General features: G+C 39.3%; 1 protein-coding gene across 1 annotated transcript in view; it reads right to left on the reverse strand.

Annotated features, from left to right (window-relative positions):
• pemt (phosphatidylethanolamine N-methyltransferase) overlaps positions 1-13,725 on the reverse strand; it is a 37,041-nt gene extending 23,316 nt beyond the window's left edge. The window contains exons 1-2 of the mRNA XM_030775264.1: positions 13,511-13,725; positions 11,646-11,753 (exon numbers count right to left, since the gene is read on the reverse strand). Coding sequence (XP_030631124.1) covers positions 11,646-11,753; positions 13,511-13,588 — 186 coding nt within the window. The 5' untranslated portion in view covers positions 13,589-13,725. The remainder of the gene's footprint in view (positions 1-11,645; positions 11,754-13,510) is intronic.
• Positions 13,726-16,222: the final 2,497 nt, after the last annotated feature.

Consider the following 16,222-nt stretch of genomic DNA (forward strand, 5'->3'; position numbering starts at 1 on the left):
GCAGACAGCAAACAGACTCATTGTCCTGAGTGTAAAAAAATAATAATAATAATTGCTTAGTGATGAAAGAAGTATGATTTCAATTTACTCAGTGGTCAATCAAAAATGTGACTGTGGGGTTTAAAACTGAATTTCCAAACCTTCACCTGTGTGGCCTCGGAGCAGATGAAGCAGGCAGACATACTGATGAATCCTTATGAGGTTGTAACACTGGCCACAGCTTTCATTAAAGAATACTGCATTTTCTCCGCCGCCTCTATCAATCTCACTTCGACAAACCCAGCATCCCAGTCTAATAATTAACCCTGCATAAAATTAGCCCAGTCTTCCACTGTATAATGTGTCTTAAATAAGCCCTACCCAAAAAACATGGAGACAGCTCATCATCTGTGTTTTTCATGAACGCACATGCAACTCACAATGCAATGTCGTGGTTCATTCGACTCACAACGCAATGTCGTGCTTCGTTCAACTCACAATGCAACGTTGTTAATCGCTGTTTGACGGTCTTATAAACCCTTCACTATAAACAAGAGCGCACTCAACAGACCCTACAGACATGAATCAGAACACCGGTCCTTCATCACATCTTCTGGGGATCAGTAACAGGTTTAAAAGCCCTACCTGTGTTATGTAAGGCCATCAGCTACAGGTCAGGCGGGCAGAGAGGCAGATCACTACAACTGATTGAAATGTAGATCATAAAGTCGTTAATATGAGTGAGTAGAGGCGGAAGGGGGCGGGGGTGGGGTGGGGGGGGTGTTCAGAAAGCTATGAATATGAGAGAAACCTGCATTATTCCTGAGCCAATGTTCTTGGCTCTTTTACGTGTGTTTCTGGTTCATTCCCCTGCCCTCTTTCGCTCTCTCCTGGCCCTGTTTCCCAGGAGACGTTGCCCGTCACTGAGGGGAAGTGATCCTCACACACAGCCTCAGCAGGAAGAGGCAGAGGTGAGAGGAAGCTGTTACAGATGTGTTATCTCTTTCCGTCCTCTCCCCAGTCAGATACTCAAATAACATGGGCTACAGCAGAGGGCAAAAAGACATCCGCGACTGACGGACAGACTAAGCCCCCCTGCTTTACCTCAAACCCATGTTCCAGAGCAACATATGTGTTCTCTTGAAAGTAATATTTTCCGAACGTTATACTTAAAAAGTGCAAGTCAACATACATGAATAAATACACGCTCAGATACACCTCAGACACATTGCTCATCAAAGGAAATAATGACACATTACAGAAAACAGACACAAGCACGTGTATTCGCTTCCAGTCAGGAAAACAAACTCTCAGGAGTAAAGCTGTCACGTCGTCTGAAGTTTGAACACCCCTCTAAGATACAAGGCCCTTTGTGACGCACGTGATGTGCGGGCTTATAATTAGTCTAAAAATAGGTTTTGTTAAACTAATATTTAAGCACATATGGTGAGTCACTGTAACTCTGCAGTTTCAAATGAACCTCAAATCTCAGTGCATGAGATAATTAGTTCTTCTATATTCTGGTAAAAGTGACATAAAGTCCAATTACACACAGACAAAAGGCACTGCCAAATGACTCTTCAACTGTACATGTTAAACCAATAAAAAAGAATAACCTGTATTGTATACAATATACTGCACAACTACAACACCACCACCAACAACAACAATAACAATAAGAATAATAATAATAATGATGATAATAATCATAATACACTAAAACAGTGCTATCTGAAAAATAGTATTAAAGGCAGAGCAATAAATATATCATAAATTAACTGTAAAAAAAAAACAAAAAAACTGCCCCTTGTTTCATTATGTTTTCGCCATGGATATTACAATAAATGGCCTAAGTATTATTGAAGCCAGAGTATTCTTTAGTGAAGTCAAAGTAGCAAAGGGTATGTATAAGATAGTAATTAAATTTTTTACATAGATAGTAATTTATTTATTTTTTACATAGTATGAATGATCAGCTGTCAGTGTCAAGGCATCAGCAGAATGTATGGCATTATTCCTTCATTTAAAACATTTAAACCTTTTTTGAAAAAATTAAAACAACTAAGGGATCACAGGCTATCACCTCTTTTTAGATATGGTGTGTGGCATATTCACACTCATTCCTTTCTTCACCCCCTCCCTTCTCTGCATCTTTCCGCCTCTGCCTCTTCATTCATTCCCTTTGTTCTATTCATCCACTTTTTCAATAGACTTGATCAAATTTTGGCAGTGATGTGGACCTGTTGCACAGTATATTGTTAGGCTGATCTGGTTAGACCAGACCCCCCATTCAGGCGTCTTCGTGTCTCCAGAGTACAATAAAAGCCGTTACATAACGCAGCCCCACCATCTAATTGATCAGTCAGCTCCCCATCCATCCTCCCTGTTGCTATTTCTATCTGAAACCTGTAGAACGCTGCATGGACATTCTGAGGCATCTTTGTAAAAGCAGACGCCAGATAACGTGGTCCAAATACAGCACACTTGGGAGAAATATGACAAAAGACCAAGTTATGAAATAAGTTGACCTTTTCTTTGCTTGCGAAGAACGAAAATATTTCGGAAAGATGGAAAGCGCATTAGTGGGGGTTTGTATTGTAAAACTGAATGTGCTTTGAGCAATTTTTGTGAACGTTTTATATGTTTTGAATAAATCTGATTTTGCAAGGGATGTCTGCACACCTGTACAACTGCACCTACAGTACAAAGGGTTTCCATTCTCCTGCACTTGCTACCTAGCGTGAGACTGTTGCTGTTGCCTGTGTTATGTCATCGTTTTTAGGGTTTTATAGTCAGTAATACGCATCTCCTCCTATGGGTTTGAGTCTGACTACTGTAAATGTACATTTTTGCTCACGTGAATTGCCCCCTCTCCCCTTACTTGTCCCTTAACATGTTGTCATCTTCTGATGTAAAAATGTACAGGAGATACGTTGTGATATAACTGCAAAGTATATGTTGGAACAGAAACAAATCTATGAAATGTCTGATGTATACGAGGGACCTATGTTGAGAACCACCGTATTAATGTAAACCAATATGTTGCTTAGAGACATCTGACATCATAATAAATCCACCAATCAAACAGCTAAACACAAATAAGATGCCTTTTTAGAGCTCAAAGATCTCAAACTAAAAGGTAAGCACCATCATCTAACCAGTCCGGCCACTGTTTCCATTCTGCTCAACTAAACCATGACGACAGTTTGCTCCTTCATTTACGCAATCGCTTAAAAAAAAAAAAAAAAAAAAAAGACGTGTCCATGCTACAAGCATAAAGCGGTACAGTCATTATGTGAATGAATGCTACAGGATGACACAGTAGGATATCTTTTTTATTCACAGTGTCTGTTGTAAAAATTGATTTAAAAAGCAGGGAATGGCTATACAATTGAGTAAAGAGGCATATTGTCACATTATTGGCAAGGCACAACCGACTTTCTCTACAGTCAAGAATATCATATTCTGTATTAAAACAATAGCATGTCACATCAGTGCAGCCAGTACAGCAGATTTGGTGAGTTAGCACTGGTATCACCATAGGCTAAAGCCAGTCTGGAGCCCTGCTGGCTCTGTGTAATTAAAATCAAAGATAAAAGTAGCATGTGACGCCAGCACTAGAGTAGACAAGATTAAAATAGAGGGACAGACTGACCTCAACCTATACGCATGCAAGCATACGCACATAAACACAAACAAATACACACAAACGCGCGCACACGCACACACACACACACACACACACACACACACACACACTCACAAAAGAGTGCGCAGACAGCACAATCAAAATCACATGTAGCATTGCATTTTTTTGCTAACACATCATACTTATATAAATATATTTATATCTGCGGATTTTCAAAGCAACAAAATCACAATACACGGTCAGTGTCTGCCAACACAGAGCAATGGTATTTTGCAACAAGATTCCCTTTAAAGTATGGTCTGACTGAGACCAAATGAGCAAAGAGTACTCAAATTAAACCTTCTAACAGTAATTTCTTGTACATCGCCAGTCAATTTTAGAATTTTATACTGCAATACAAAAGTTCCTCAAAAGCTCACGGAAAATTGAAAACTGAAATGATTTCAGAAATCTCTCCCTGTTCAACAGTGCTACGTTATTCTCCTCAACCTTTCTCTCTCTCCTCTCTCTAATGGATCATTTATAGAAGCTGCATTTGATCAGAAGGTTGAGGATTGCCATTTATGATGATGTCTGAGGTCTATTAGTATGTCTATGACGTCCATTTGAAAGCTAAGAGTTCCTCTGATGACTACCATAGAAAATTCATGCACTTGCATAAAACTCTTGGCAAGGTGCTCAAAACTGCTGACGGTAAGTGCCTTAGAGTGTTACAATATGTCTCCTGCCATCCTCCTTCCGAGTTTCTAAAGAACAAATCTGTTACTTATACACATCAATAATTTATCCTAACTGAGCCTCTAAAGAGCAAGGAGCACAGGGGTAATGAATGGAACTGTTACAAAGACACGGAGAAGAAAACATCTACGGTAAACCATGTCATCTTCTTCAGATAGTGTGGGAGACCCAAACACACTTGTTACATAACAGGCAATACTGTCTGTATTGGCCAAGAGTTTAAATGGGGCCGACACTCCATGACAGATAGACAGTCTCCGTTATATCTGACGGCCGCTTTCTCTTATTATCACTAACTGAAACAATAACAGTGGCGTAAATGCATGCACAAACACACAGACGCAGATACTGCCCACTCCATTTTCCTCTACAGGTCGGAATATGTGAAATATGATTTGTAGAATATTAGATCTCTTTTAACATCTTTTTGTTTATTTGAGCAGCTTTTGAGAAACTTGATAGAATGCTTTTAAAAAGTGCCTTAAAGCATTTTCAGATGTTTATAAGTCAGTGAGTACAGCATCTACAGCCAGACTGACTAACATATGGATGACATTTCATTTCGGAGTTTTTAAGGACCCTCAATTATACTTAACCTGAAAATTTTTTTAGTTTTTATAATACACACCACAAACAACTCTGCTTTTGTTCTAAGAGAGAATATATATATACATATACATATACATATATATGTATATACATACACACACACACATATATATATATATATATGGATGTGGACAAATTTGCTGGTACTCTTCCATTAAAAAAGAAGAAACAACAATTTTCTCTGAAGTAACGTGAAACTGACAAAAGTATTCGGCATCTATCATTGTTTATTCCATATTTAATAAAAATCAGACTTTGCCTTTGATTTTTGATTCAACAGAATATTTTAAATAATAAAACAAATGAACATGGCATGGACAAAAATGATGGGATCCTTAACCTAATATTTTGTTGCACAACCTTTAGAGGCAGTCACTGCAAACAAGCGGTTTCTGTAGCTCCCAATGAGCCCTCTGCACCTGTCAACAGGTAGTTTGGGCCACTCTTTCTGAGCAAACTGCTTCAGCTGTCTCAGGTTTGAAGGGTGCCTTCTCCAGACCGAAGGGTGCCTTCTTTCAGCTCATTCCATAGATGTTCGATAGGACTCTAGAGAGCCACTTCAGAGTAGTCCAATGTTTTATTCCCAGCCATTTCTGGGCGCTTTTAGCTGCGTGTTTTGTCTCGTTATGCTGTTCGAGGACCCATGACCCGTGACGGAGACAGAGCTTTCTGACACTGAGCAGTATGTTTTTCTCCAGAATGCCTTGAAAGTCTTGAGATTTCACTGTGCTCTGCACAGATTCAAGGCACCCCACGCCAGACGCAGCAAAGCGGCCCCCAAAACAAAAGCGAGCCTCCTCCATGTTTCACAGTAGGTATGGTGTTCTTTTCCATGAAAGCTTCATTGTTTTGTCTGTGAACACAGAGCTGATGAGACTCGCCAAAAAGCTCCAGTTTTGTCTTGTCTGTCCAAAGGACATTCTCCCCAGAAGCATTGTGGCTTGTCAGTATGCATTTTAGCAAATTCCAGCCTGGCTTTTTTATATTTTTCTTTCGACACAGGAGTCCTCCTGGGTCTATTTCCACTGTAGCTCGAAAAGCGACGGACGGTACGATCAGACGTACACTGATGTACCTTGACCATAGAGTTCAGCTTGTATCTCTTTGGAAGTTTTCCCTGGCTTTTTGTCCACCATTCGCACTATCCTTCTGTTCAATCTGGGGTCGATTTTCCTCTTCTGGCCGCGTACAGGGAGGTTGGCTGCAGTCCCATGGACCTTAAACTTCTTCATAATATTTGCAACTGTAGTCACAGGAACATCAAGCCACATGGAGATTGTTTTATAGCCTTTACCTTTAACATGCTTTTCTATCATTTTCTTTCTGATCTCCTCAGACAACTCTCTCCTTAGCTTTCTCTGGTCCATGTTCAGTGTGGTGCATGCGATGGTACCGAACAGCAGAGTGACTACTTTTCCCCATTTAAAGAGGCTGAATGACTGATTACAAGATTGAAGACATGTGATACTAATGTGACACTAATTAAAGAAAACAGTTAGTTTGAAATATTACTATAATCCAAATATTTATAATCTTTTCTAGAGTTACCACCAAATCTGTCCAGGCCATTTTAGAATATCTTTGTAGAATAAGACTCATCTGTAAGGGTACCAGCAAGTCTGTCCATGTCTGTATGTGTATAAATATATATATATATATATACACACATACATATATGTACATTATTTTTCAGTTCATATATGGGAATATCAGCCCCTGACACTTCAGAATGAAGATGCTCATTAGGGATGTGAGGAACTGGCCAAGAGTGTACATCTCCCCCTCATCATTCTATAAAAAATAAGAGCATCATAAAGCCATGCAGTGAACCTGAAACATAATTGTGCTTGTTAACTTTGTGAACGTCAGATCTGGGAGTGGGTGTTACTTAGCAATGAGAGAAACTGAAACTTTGCTTCTCATCCACCAAGAGCAACATGGCCAGTTGATTTCCAAACAACACCCAACCTCAAGTACAACACAACTGAGAGATGTTTCTACTGTCTACTGTGGTTCTTGAAAGAAAGAAAGAAAGAAAGAAAGAAAGAAAGAAAGAAAGAAAGAAAGAAAGAAAGAAAGAAAGAAAGAACAGCCATAGTTCGTTAAAGAGTTGACACCCCAAATGATGTTTCTACTATCTACTATGGTTCTTAAAAGAAAGAAAGAAAGAAATAAGAAAGAAAGAAAGAAAGAACAGCCATAGTTCGTTAAAGAGTTGATACCCCAAATGATGTATCTCTCATCGTTACTACACAGAGAGAGAAAACTGAAGACCAAAACATTAGCAATGACAATTCATCATTGCTTACACGAGACAATTTGAAGGACACATCACTGCTTACATAAGGCAATTTGAGGGACACATCACTGCTTACACATGGCAGTTTGAAGGACAGGTTTATGGTCTTTGCCTGCCTTTTTTTTTTGTTTGTGCTGTGCATCCTCTTTAGACAGATAGTTCAAGAGCCTTGAAACGTCCTTAGAGATGAGATAAGTAGAGTTGGATTCACGTGCTGAGATGCCTATTTCCTTTTCTAAAGACCTAAGTGTCCAATGAGATGGAACCTGCTAAGTTGTGAGGGTGTCACTGGAGGAGGAGAAGACAGGGATCAAGTATGACTGTACTGAGCTTGTCAAGGAGGAACGGTGGGTGTGTAATGAGGGGTGTATTCACACAAGACATGCACACGGGAAATTGGATCATAAACGGCCTGTGGGATCTCAGATAAAAACATGTTTATACACTGTTCATAACACACATATACCTACGGATGTGTGCACATTTTACACACAAATACCATTTTTAGAGTAAAACGAAATAAAACAAAATACTGAGAATAACTGTGGTACAGTACTTTAATCGAAGACCATCTGATTTATTCCACTTATGTATTCCACCAATGAGCTTGTTCATACTCCTCTTTCTGTCCCGCCCCTCGCAAAACACACGCAGACACTCATAGATGCACACAGACACACACCCATGCACAGAAACAGATGCACATAAACACACACACACACACACACACACACACAGTCTCTAAAGTGAAAAAGAAAAGCAATGTATTTGGTGCATTTGTTACACTGTGTTCTGGAAGGAGGGGGGGGTGGGGTGGGGGGGTGGCCTAAAGAACATCTCGAGGGGTGGATTTAGCCAGGTTGCTAGGATCATTGAAGTATGGGGGGGGGGGGGGGGGGGGGGGCTGTAGCATTGCTGCCATGTAGAACAAGTGTAGAATCAAAAAAGGTCAGGGCATTATGGGCAAGGACATCTTGATCCCCTCTTTCAGTCTAGGTGAGTGGGGAACGTGAATATCAGCAAGGTAAATACATTAGGTTCTGACTGTTCCCTCATTTGTGCGAAGGGTACATGAACGACACGCTCAATGCTTTTTCCATAAGAGCATATTGGAGTTGGGACGTCTCTTTTCTGTCTTTTATCTGAATGCATTGTTTCACTGCTCCCTAGCACCCAGACCCCCTCAAACCCTTTAAAGTCCAGAAGAACAGCCCTCTCCTGCAAGCCCTAGGGACAAAATATTCTGGCATGAAAGGCAAGACAGATTATCTCCAATATAGAACTCTACTTATGGACTACTGCTTATGGCACTTCTGTTTTATTACCAATCCCACATTACTCAGAAGCATCCTTCAGAAATATGAAGCCTTTTTTTCTGTCAGTGAAATCAAAGAATCACTTTTTTTTTTGTCTAGAATCATTCAAGTTACATCTCATAGCTCCACTTACGCTATTGCCTGATAATGAAATGTGGTGATTTTTTAAAAATGCAAAGTGTCCTCCTTAAGGAAGTAGTCAGTGAGGTAGTAAGGACAGTGAAGCTTGACCAAACTTCGAGGGAAAGTGACGATAACGGTGTTGGAAAGGGCGCCAAGCAGAACACTCACTCAATGGTCCATGAGTAAGTGATCTCTGTAGAGTATACGTTAGCATATGGCATATGGAGTGAGTCAAATATGGGTGTTTGGCCGGGGGGGGGGGGGGTGGTGGAACCACAGTGGGCAAACATAAAGAGCACTTCATGAAAGTTGAGGGACCTTAGTGACCTCACTCATTCCACATTTGAGACCATTTGTGGCCACCGTGGCTGAACCATTATCCACCAAGAGCAAAACAGATCCTAAGTCAGCTGACGGAGGTCCTTCAACTCTCTGCCCTGCAGAGCAACACATCACACAGGTGTTACTTGGGAACTGAGGACAAACAGTGACGCTAGGGAACCTGTAAAGAGGAGAGAAACCCCTGTCGTTGATAAGGCGCTGAAAGATTAGTCAGTCTCTGTGTGCTCCCAGACGGACAAAGCCAAATGGAACTACATTAACTACAATCACAGGCCTCCCCAGCTTGTGTATGACTCACAATTGCTGATAATGAAGCCACATCATACGTGCAATGACTAAGATAGGGAAAGAAACACAAAGGGGGAAACTCAAAGACACCATGTGTTAATGCACTGATAGTGTCTGGCATTGGTCATAATTTCATGCTGAATTGTATGAAAAACAAAAGGTTCCTATGAATCATATAGAGAGAGACAATGTCACAGGTGAGGTTTGCCCACTGGAATAGCATCATCAAAAGAGCCTGCAAATATTTTCAAATATTAAATCAATGTCCTACAGCACACCAAAGTACAATCCCTTATTTAGATGAGTACGTTAAGGTATATTCGTCTAAAGTTGCAGTAAAACACTTGAGGATTATGTTTCAAGAATTACAGTTATATTGCAGTTCACATTAAAAGCATCCAGTGGTAGTCCTTTCAGAGGGGAAAATCATACTTGGAATAAACTAAATTGGCTGTGTTTCTGTATACTTCTGTAGAGTTAACACAATATGCCACATCCAAATTTCCTCTGCGGTCTCCTACTGTGTAATTCTAAACATTCAAACCAACTGCTCTTTCAATCTGTATGAGTTACACAAATGACTCCACTCTAACCACTGTTTATTGTCCATGGCATTGACTGTAGAACAACGTCATACAAACTAAAACAGGCAACAAAACTGACAGACAATTCACATCAATGAATAGAGGCAATGGAAAAAAGTGGTAGTTTGAGGCTATTATTCTAAAAAAAAAAACACACATTTTCCAAAATAGAAACAATGTAAGGACCTATAAGGAAGTATTGTATTTATAGATGTCTCTCAAAACTCTTATTTACAGGTTTTGAAACTGCACAAGTCAAGTGAATTCCTTACTCGAGGCATTAACATTTGCACAAGTACAAGGAACCCAGAGCAGTCTCATGTCAGAGAAATGGTGGGCTTTGGACAATGAATGAAACCAGAATTTCATAAGGAATGAGCCTACGTGAGCTGTCTGACTCAGCAGTTTGTGTATGTTATAAAAGACAGTTTGTTTAAGACTAATACATGACAAGCATATGATCAGGCGATGTTACCACACTGACCACAGCGTAGTAATTTATTGCTTTGACATTCAACGCAAATTATAAACGTCTAAGAAAAATCCTGATTCAGAAACATTTAACTAAGTGAAACCAAATGCACACTTACAATATTTAAGTGATTAAATGACTTATCGAAAGCACATTGTGTTGAAGGGTCACATTTTATTCAAAGGCAATTTGAACTGACTGATTAAAAGCAAAATATTTTCAAACGATGATTTTCGACTCGTATTTGTCCTGCCCCAATCAGTGTTAACAGCCAATTACAATTAGCCATAACATACTCAAACTGATGTAACCTGTCACAAGCTATCTCGTCTCCACTGCATTCTGTCTGCATCTTGATTAGCTAGCTTGGCTTCCTGGTCCTGCTGCCCAAATGTCAGTTTCTACGTTAAAAAAGAGAAAAGTAGATGGGGAAGACAGACAATTTAAGGGTGAGGGCACAAAGAGGTACTTGTGTGTTCCAGCTGGAATGAACCCTGTGTGTTTACTGGGCAATAAGAGCTTATAGGTGACTAAGGAATATAACTTGAGAGACAGACAATCCATCCTAACTTTGACACAAACTCTCCATTGGGCTTTGACACTCAAAGTCAGAAGGTTCAGTAGAGAGCCTACTGTCTTAAGCATCAATTCAGCACCCTCTTTTGGACTATACCGAGCGAGAGAGAGAGAGCTACAAACAGTGCTATACACTCACGTCTCTTCACACAGTAATACAGAAATAGGCACTCAGAAACATGTAGCTGACAGATGTGTGATTCATTTGAGGTGAATCGTTTGCATGTTCCCTTATTTGTAAAACGTTTTAAGATGAGGAGATGAGAAGGTGAACTGTGAAATCAAGTAACTTACAAAAATACACTGAGAAAATGAAAAAGACAAAATCACCTGTGAAGAAAGTAAGAAACACTGAAGAGATTGTAAATACAAAACTGCTCTGGAACCCAAATGCTTTTTCTGATGATGAACCCCTGATGCACTTATAAAGGTAACTAAAACTACTAAAAGATCAAGTTGTGCTTTTCTTAAGGTTCTTGTTCAAAAATCTATTGTATCAGTTTTATTTCTTCAAAGATAGGATTTTTTTTTTTTTTTTGGTCTAGAATGAAGGCAGGAATAGTTTTATTACTGATTAAGTCATGCATATGCTTCTTTCACACTACTACAGTTAGGGAACCTCCTCAGTGTTCATTTTCGCAATCTTTACAGAACAGTTGTTAAAACTTACCACATTCCAGAAGAAAGGATTAAAGATGATGGCAATTACAGCCACACAGAACCTGGGGTCTGTCACATCTATATATTTCATCATTTCAGTCACCACAGACATGTCCACCTGAAGAGAAAGAGGTTTTAAAATGGAGGGTGAAACTGTCTCAGTCAAATCGAAAAGCACATCCAGCTATCTTTGACCTTTGACCCGAGCTACAGCTGCAACTTTTTAAATACTTATAGTTCCTTGGAGTCATATCAGTGATGCCAAAACAAATTATCTACATCATAAAACAGGTTATGTTAGATAGACATAAAACTCTAATCAATAAAACACTATGTATCAAAGCAATATTATAAAAAAAAAAAAAAATTCAAAAGTGAGGACAAAGGTTGCTACTTTTTCAGTTTCCCTTTAATGCAGGAGGTCACGTGACTGTTAAAATTTGTCAAGCACATCCTCATGTCAAAGTGACCCATACCAGTGTCAGTGTACACATGGAACTAGCTGCTCAAAATCCTCTATTCAGCTCTGGTTGTTTTCCTCATATATCAATTCACTAAATTCAATTAACAATACTTTTACAGAAAGTATATACATATATACTCTCTCTCTATATGTATATAAAGACAACGTTTTCTATGCCTTAGTCATATTTCATATTCAGAACCCCTCTAGAATATCAGGAATTCTGGCCTGTTGCCCTGACATCTATACAGTCTCAATATGTCACTATTATGTAAGTAACTATAACATAATGACGCAGTTGCATAGGCTATAAGTGGCCAGTAGAGCAGAACAGAAAGAACTTTCAGGTATTTGCTCCTTAAAGGCACATATTTATGGAGAGTGTGAGAGGGACAAGACTCAGCCTTAAGCAAGCTGGTTTGTGTGAACTCTGAAACACCCTGTTGTGAATCTGGATCATCACCACCCTCCTCAGGGATATATATAAAAAAAAAAAAATCAAACTCTGCTCCACTTTCTCTGGTCAGGATTTCCCCTCATAGTTACAGTGCCAAAAGAAGAGAATGCAATCAGGATATAAAAAATACTGGAAAGGCAGTAACAAAGATAAACTAAAATAAATTAAAATCATAGGACTGTTTTCTTGTTTCAGTGTTTCGTTAATTTTGTTGCTATTGTTGTTGAGTCTAAGTTTATTTTGGTACATTCATTATCAAATCTATATTGGTTCAAAGAGCTAACACGTTCTTTTACACATTTGGAAGGCGCTGTGAAACTCCTACGCAATGCATATATGCATATATATATATATATATATGAGCGTGTTTAAAGTGGTCACCAACCCTCTTATTGTTTCAAACCGACACATGTCACTAAGACTGTACTTAGTATGTCTGCAAGGCTTAGGTGATTTGGATTTAGGTCGCGACGTTCGAACCTGCCCGTGCAGTAACACCGTCCTGAGAGGATAGCAATCATTCTAACTAGAGTACACTCATGCTGGGACAATTTTGTATTTGTGGGACAGCATTTTTTTCAAAAGCGGGAAACTTCAGAAGGAAGACAGTATTTCATGTAATTTCGTTATAAGAATAAAACTTGAAATGGTGCAATTAAAGTAGCTGACAAACTCGATTTCGTCTCCTCTCGGCTCAGCTGGTGACAAACTATACCTCATAATGCGTATACGTACGTTTGACAGACAATTTAGAGACGTTCAACTCAAAACTCTAAATAAAGTATTTAAGGTGTTGACCCCGCTCTGATAAGGGCATTTAATGAACGTATCATGACACATGATGCCGTAAAATGGTATTCCATTTGTCAAACAATAAAAAGGGTATCGATCCAAAGCACCCAGACTCATGATCTTTAGCCCAGCTACCTTCAAGAGGCTACCATACAAACGGTACCTTGCTGTAATCCAAATTACTGAGCCCTCCGCAGCAATCCGGCACGAGGTTTTTTTCATGCAAAGAAGCACTGTTCATGTAAATACCATGACAACGTAAAAGACTAAAGCTTGTTTTTCTTTAAATCTGTAACGAAAGTATACTGGCAAAACAATATTTAAAAGAATGCCTTTAAAAATCACTTGTTTAGGATTCTCTACATGCCAAGGTTGATACAGAAGCAGACATGACAGTTCAACTTTGACCCCGATGTGCCGCAATGAAATTTGGGTAATGTAGTTTGGTAGAACGAATTTGATCAGTGTTGTGGTGAGGCAAGGGTAACAGACTAATAATCGCTTTAAGCAATGGAACTGATTTGTATTGATAGTATAGCGAGTTTTTGTTTGTTTGTTTGTTTGTTTGGTTTTTAAGGACAGAGTTACTACTGTAATGTGAGAGACTGAACACACTCACGAAAGGGAACGCACAGGATGTAATCATGCAGACAGGGAAACACGATGACAGGTAAGGTAACTCTACACACAACAGTTAATTATCAGTGAAATCACATTAGTTACTCTAAGTTACTCCATACACATTTCCAGGAACCTACGCAGTGCATGTTGCAAGCAGAAAGAAAACATATGGAGAAGCAGCAGCAGTAGCTAGTCACCAGCATCAAATGAAAGCACACATGATGTACGATGCCCACCACTGAAACTCCACTCCCTTGGAGTTCAGAAAAGCCCTAGATGAAGCAATGAAAACACCATGCCTAGGAAATTCTGAAGTTCAGCCAGCTCTGCACCACCACAATTTTGTCTGGGCCAAGCAGAGGGAACTGTCACTAGAGTTGAGGACTGCCACCCGTCAAACGCTGTCAGTGGAGCCGGTTTTGTCCTCAGTGCTTTGGGTCCTGAGTGAGTGGAACTGTGACCGTCCCTGGACAGAGTGAAGTCTGACCCAGGTCCCACACAGCCCCCCAGTGAGGAGAGGAAGTCCATTCCCACAATACACAAGTCCTGGAAGTTGTGGTTGATTGGGAGCCCCCCTCCCCCTTATTCTCTTTTTGTTATTTTTATTTGTTTTACATGTCTGTCCTTTTTTCTCTCTTTCTTCATTTCTTTCATACCTTTGTCCTTTCTTTCAAATAACACTTGTGGAACAAATCACTTATTTTGTCCTGAAAAAACTGAGATACTGAATCTGTCAAAACATGTCACAAGAGGCAAATATCAGTGTCAGTCTATCCTCCCTTAAAGCTGCTCCTGTCATGTAATATATGCCAGGTCACAAGCAGACAGATCCTAACTTACACAGTGTTAAATCAAAGAGATATTGGTGTATTTGTCTGTAGATTCTTTGGCATCTGCATTTGTTCTGGGAAAAACTACAATGTGCTCTTGCGCTTACAAGAGTCCTCAAATTTTAGAGCCTAAGACAGTTCTAAGGACATTTGGGAACATTACAGTGATTTTTTTTTTTATTCAAAACCTTGTAACAACACTTGCAGAGTTCTCAGAAATGGTATATGTTTTAAAAACTGAGTTTTGGTATGATTTAGAAATGTTTTTACATGAAGTTTGGCAATTTGATATGATCCTGTGTAATTTGGGAGTAATATTCCTCATTATCTAATCTCACATCACCTACTCTTCTCCATTTCAGTCCTCTCCATCTACTCTTTCTAAAGAGGAAGGTTATTTCTTTATTTCTAAATGTCTTCAGTCCTCCTCAGTGCAAACTGTTCACCTTACAAAACCACTCACCTTACTCCTCGTGTTGTTTCAAAGAAGTTACCAGAATAAGTTATTTGTAATTTATTTGTCCTGTAGGCAAAAACATGATTTGAAACAAAAGTTTGATGTGTGTGAACAGCTAATACCATAACTTTTTTTTAGATTTTATTTTTAAGATGTTCTACATTTATGTGGTCATTTTATACAGCCTCTCACCGTGGCCAATAAAGTGACTACATTCATTGCTTGCTTTAAATGTCACCGTAGTCTTTAGTAATGAACTCCTTAACAGAGGATGTTCAACCACTTTTGTGCAGCTTTAGAACTGGATGCCAGATGAATAGGAAATAGTTGCCTACAGAGACATGAATTCTTGAAACAGCCAATTAAAGTTAAGGCAAAATGAGGTGAGACAAAAAATATCTTCTGAAAAGGCTTTTAAAATCAGCACTATGGTCTCTTTATTACTAAGAACAGTACTTCTTTCATTTATGGATTTGCTCACTGCCCCAAAAAGATATAGTCAGTTACTCATTTTTTTTTTTTTTTTTTTTTTTGATGAGGGAAGTTAAGTTGGCATTAGGATATATCAAACTGGAGAATTATCCAAGGGAAGCTGGGATTATCTGGTCCTGATGATCAGCAGACCAAGTGGAGCAATCACACAACAGTCCAAAGGGGAACTTGACTGGTTTACGATGATTTGGTTACCTGACATTCTTTGAATGAGATGAAACAGGGGGCCTCGGGATGAGAATTCTAACCAGATGTTTACTGTTGCATTTGTCTGCATCTTGTTTCTGCTTTTCGGAGCGTTTCGGTGGTTGACGTCTTACATATGACGATGATATAGTGAACTACAAAGTTATTCTTCCATAAAAGGGTCCCTGGAAGTGAAGAAAAAAAACTCTCTATCTCTCATAGAATATGACATGCACATCGACACGTGCAGAAGGGGAGAAAAGCCTTCATAACCCGCATCCTTTTAAGA

This window comes from Chanos chanos, chromosome 5, assembly GCF_902362185.1.
Source record: "Chanos chanos chromosome 5, fChaCha1.1, whole genome shotgun sequence".
In the NCBI taxonomy this organism is placed as follows: domain Eukaryota; kingdom Metazoa; phylum Chordata; class Actinopteri; order Gonorynchiformes; family Chanidae; genus Chanos; species Chanos chanos.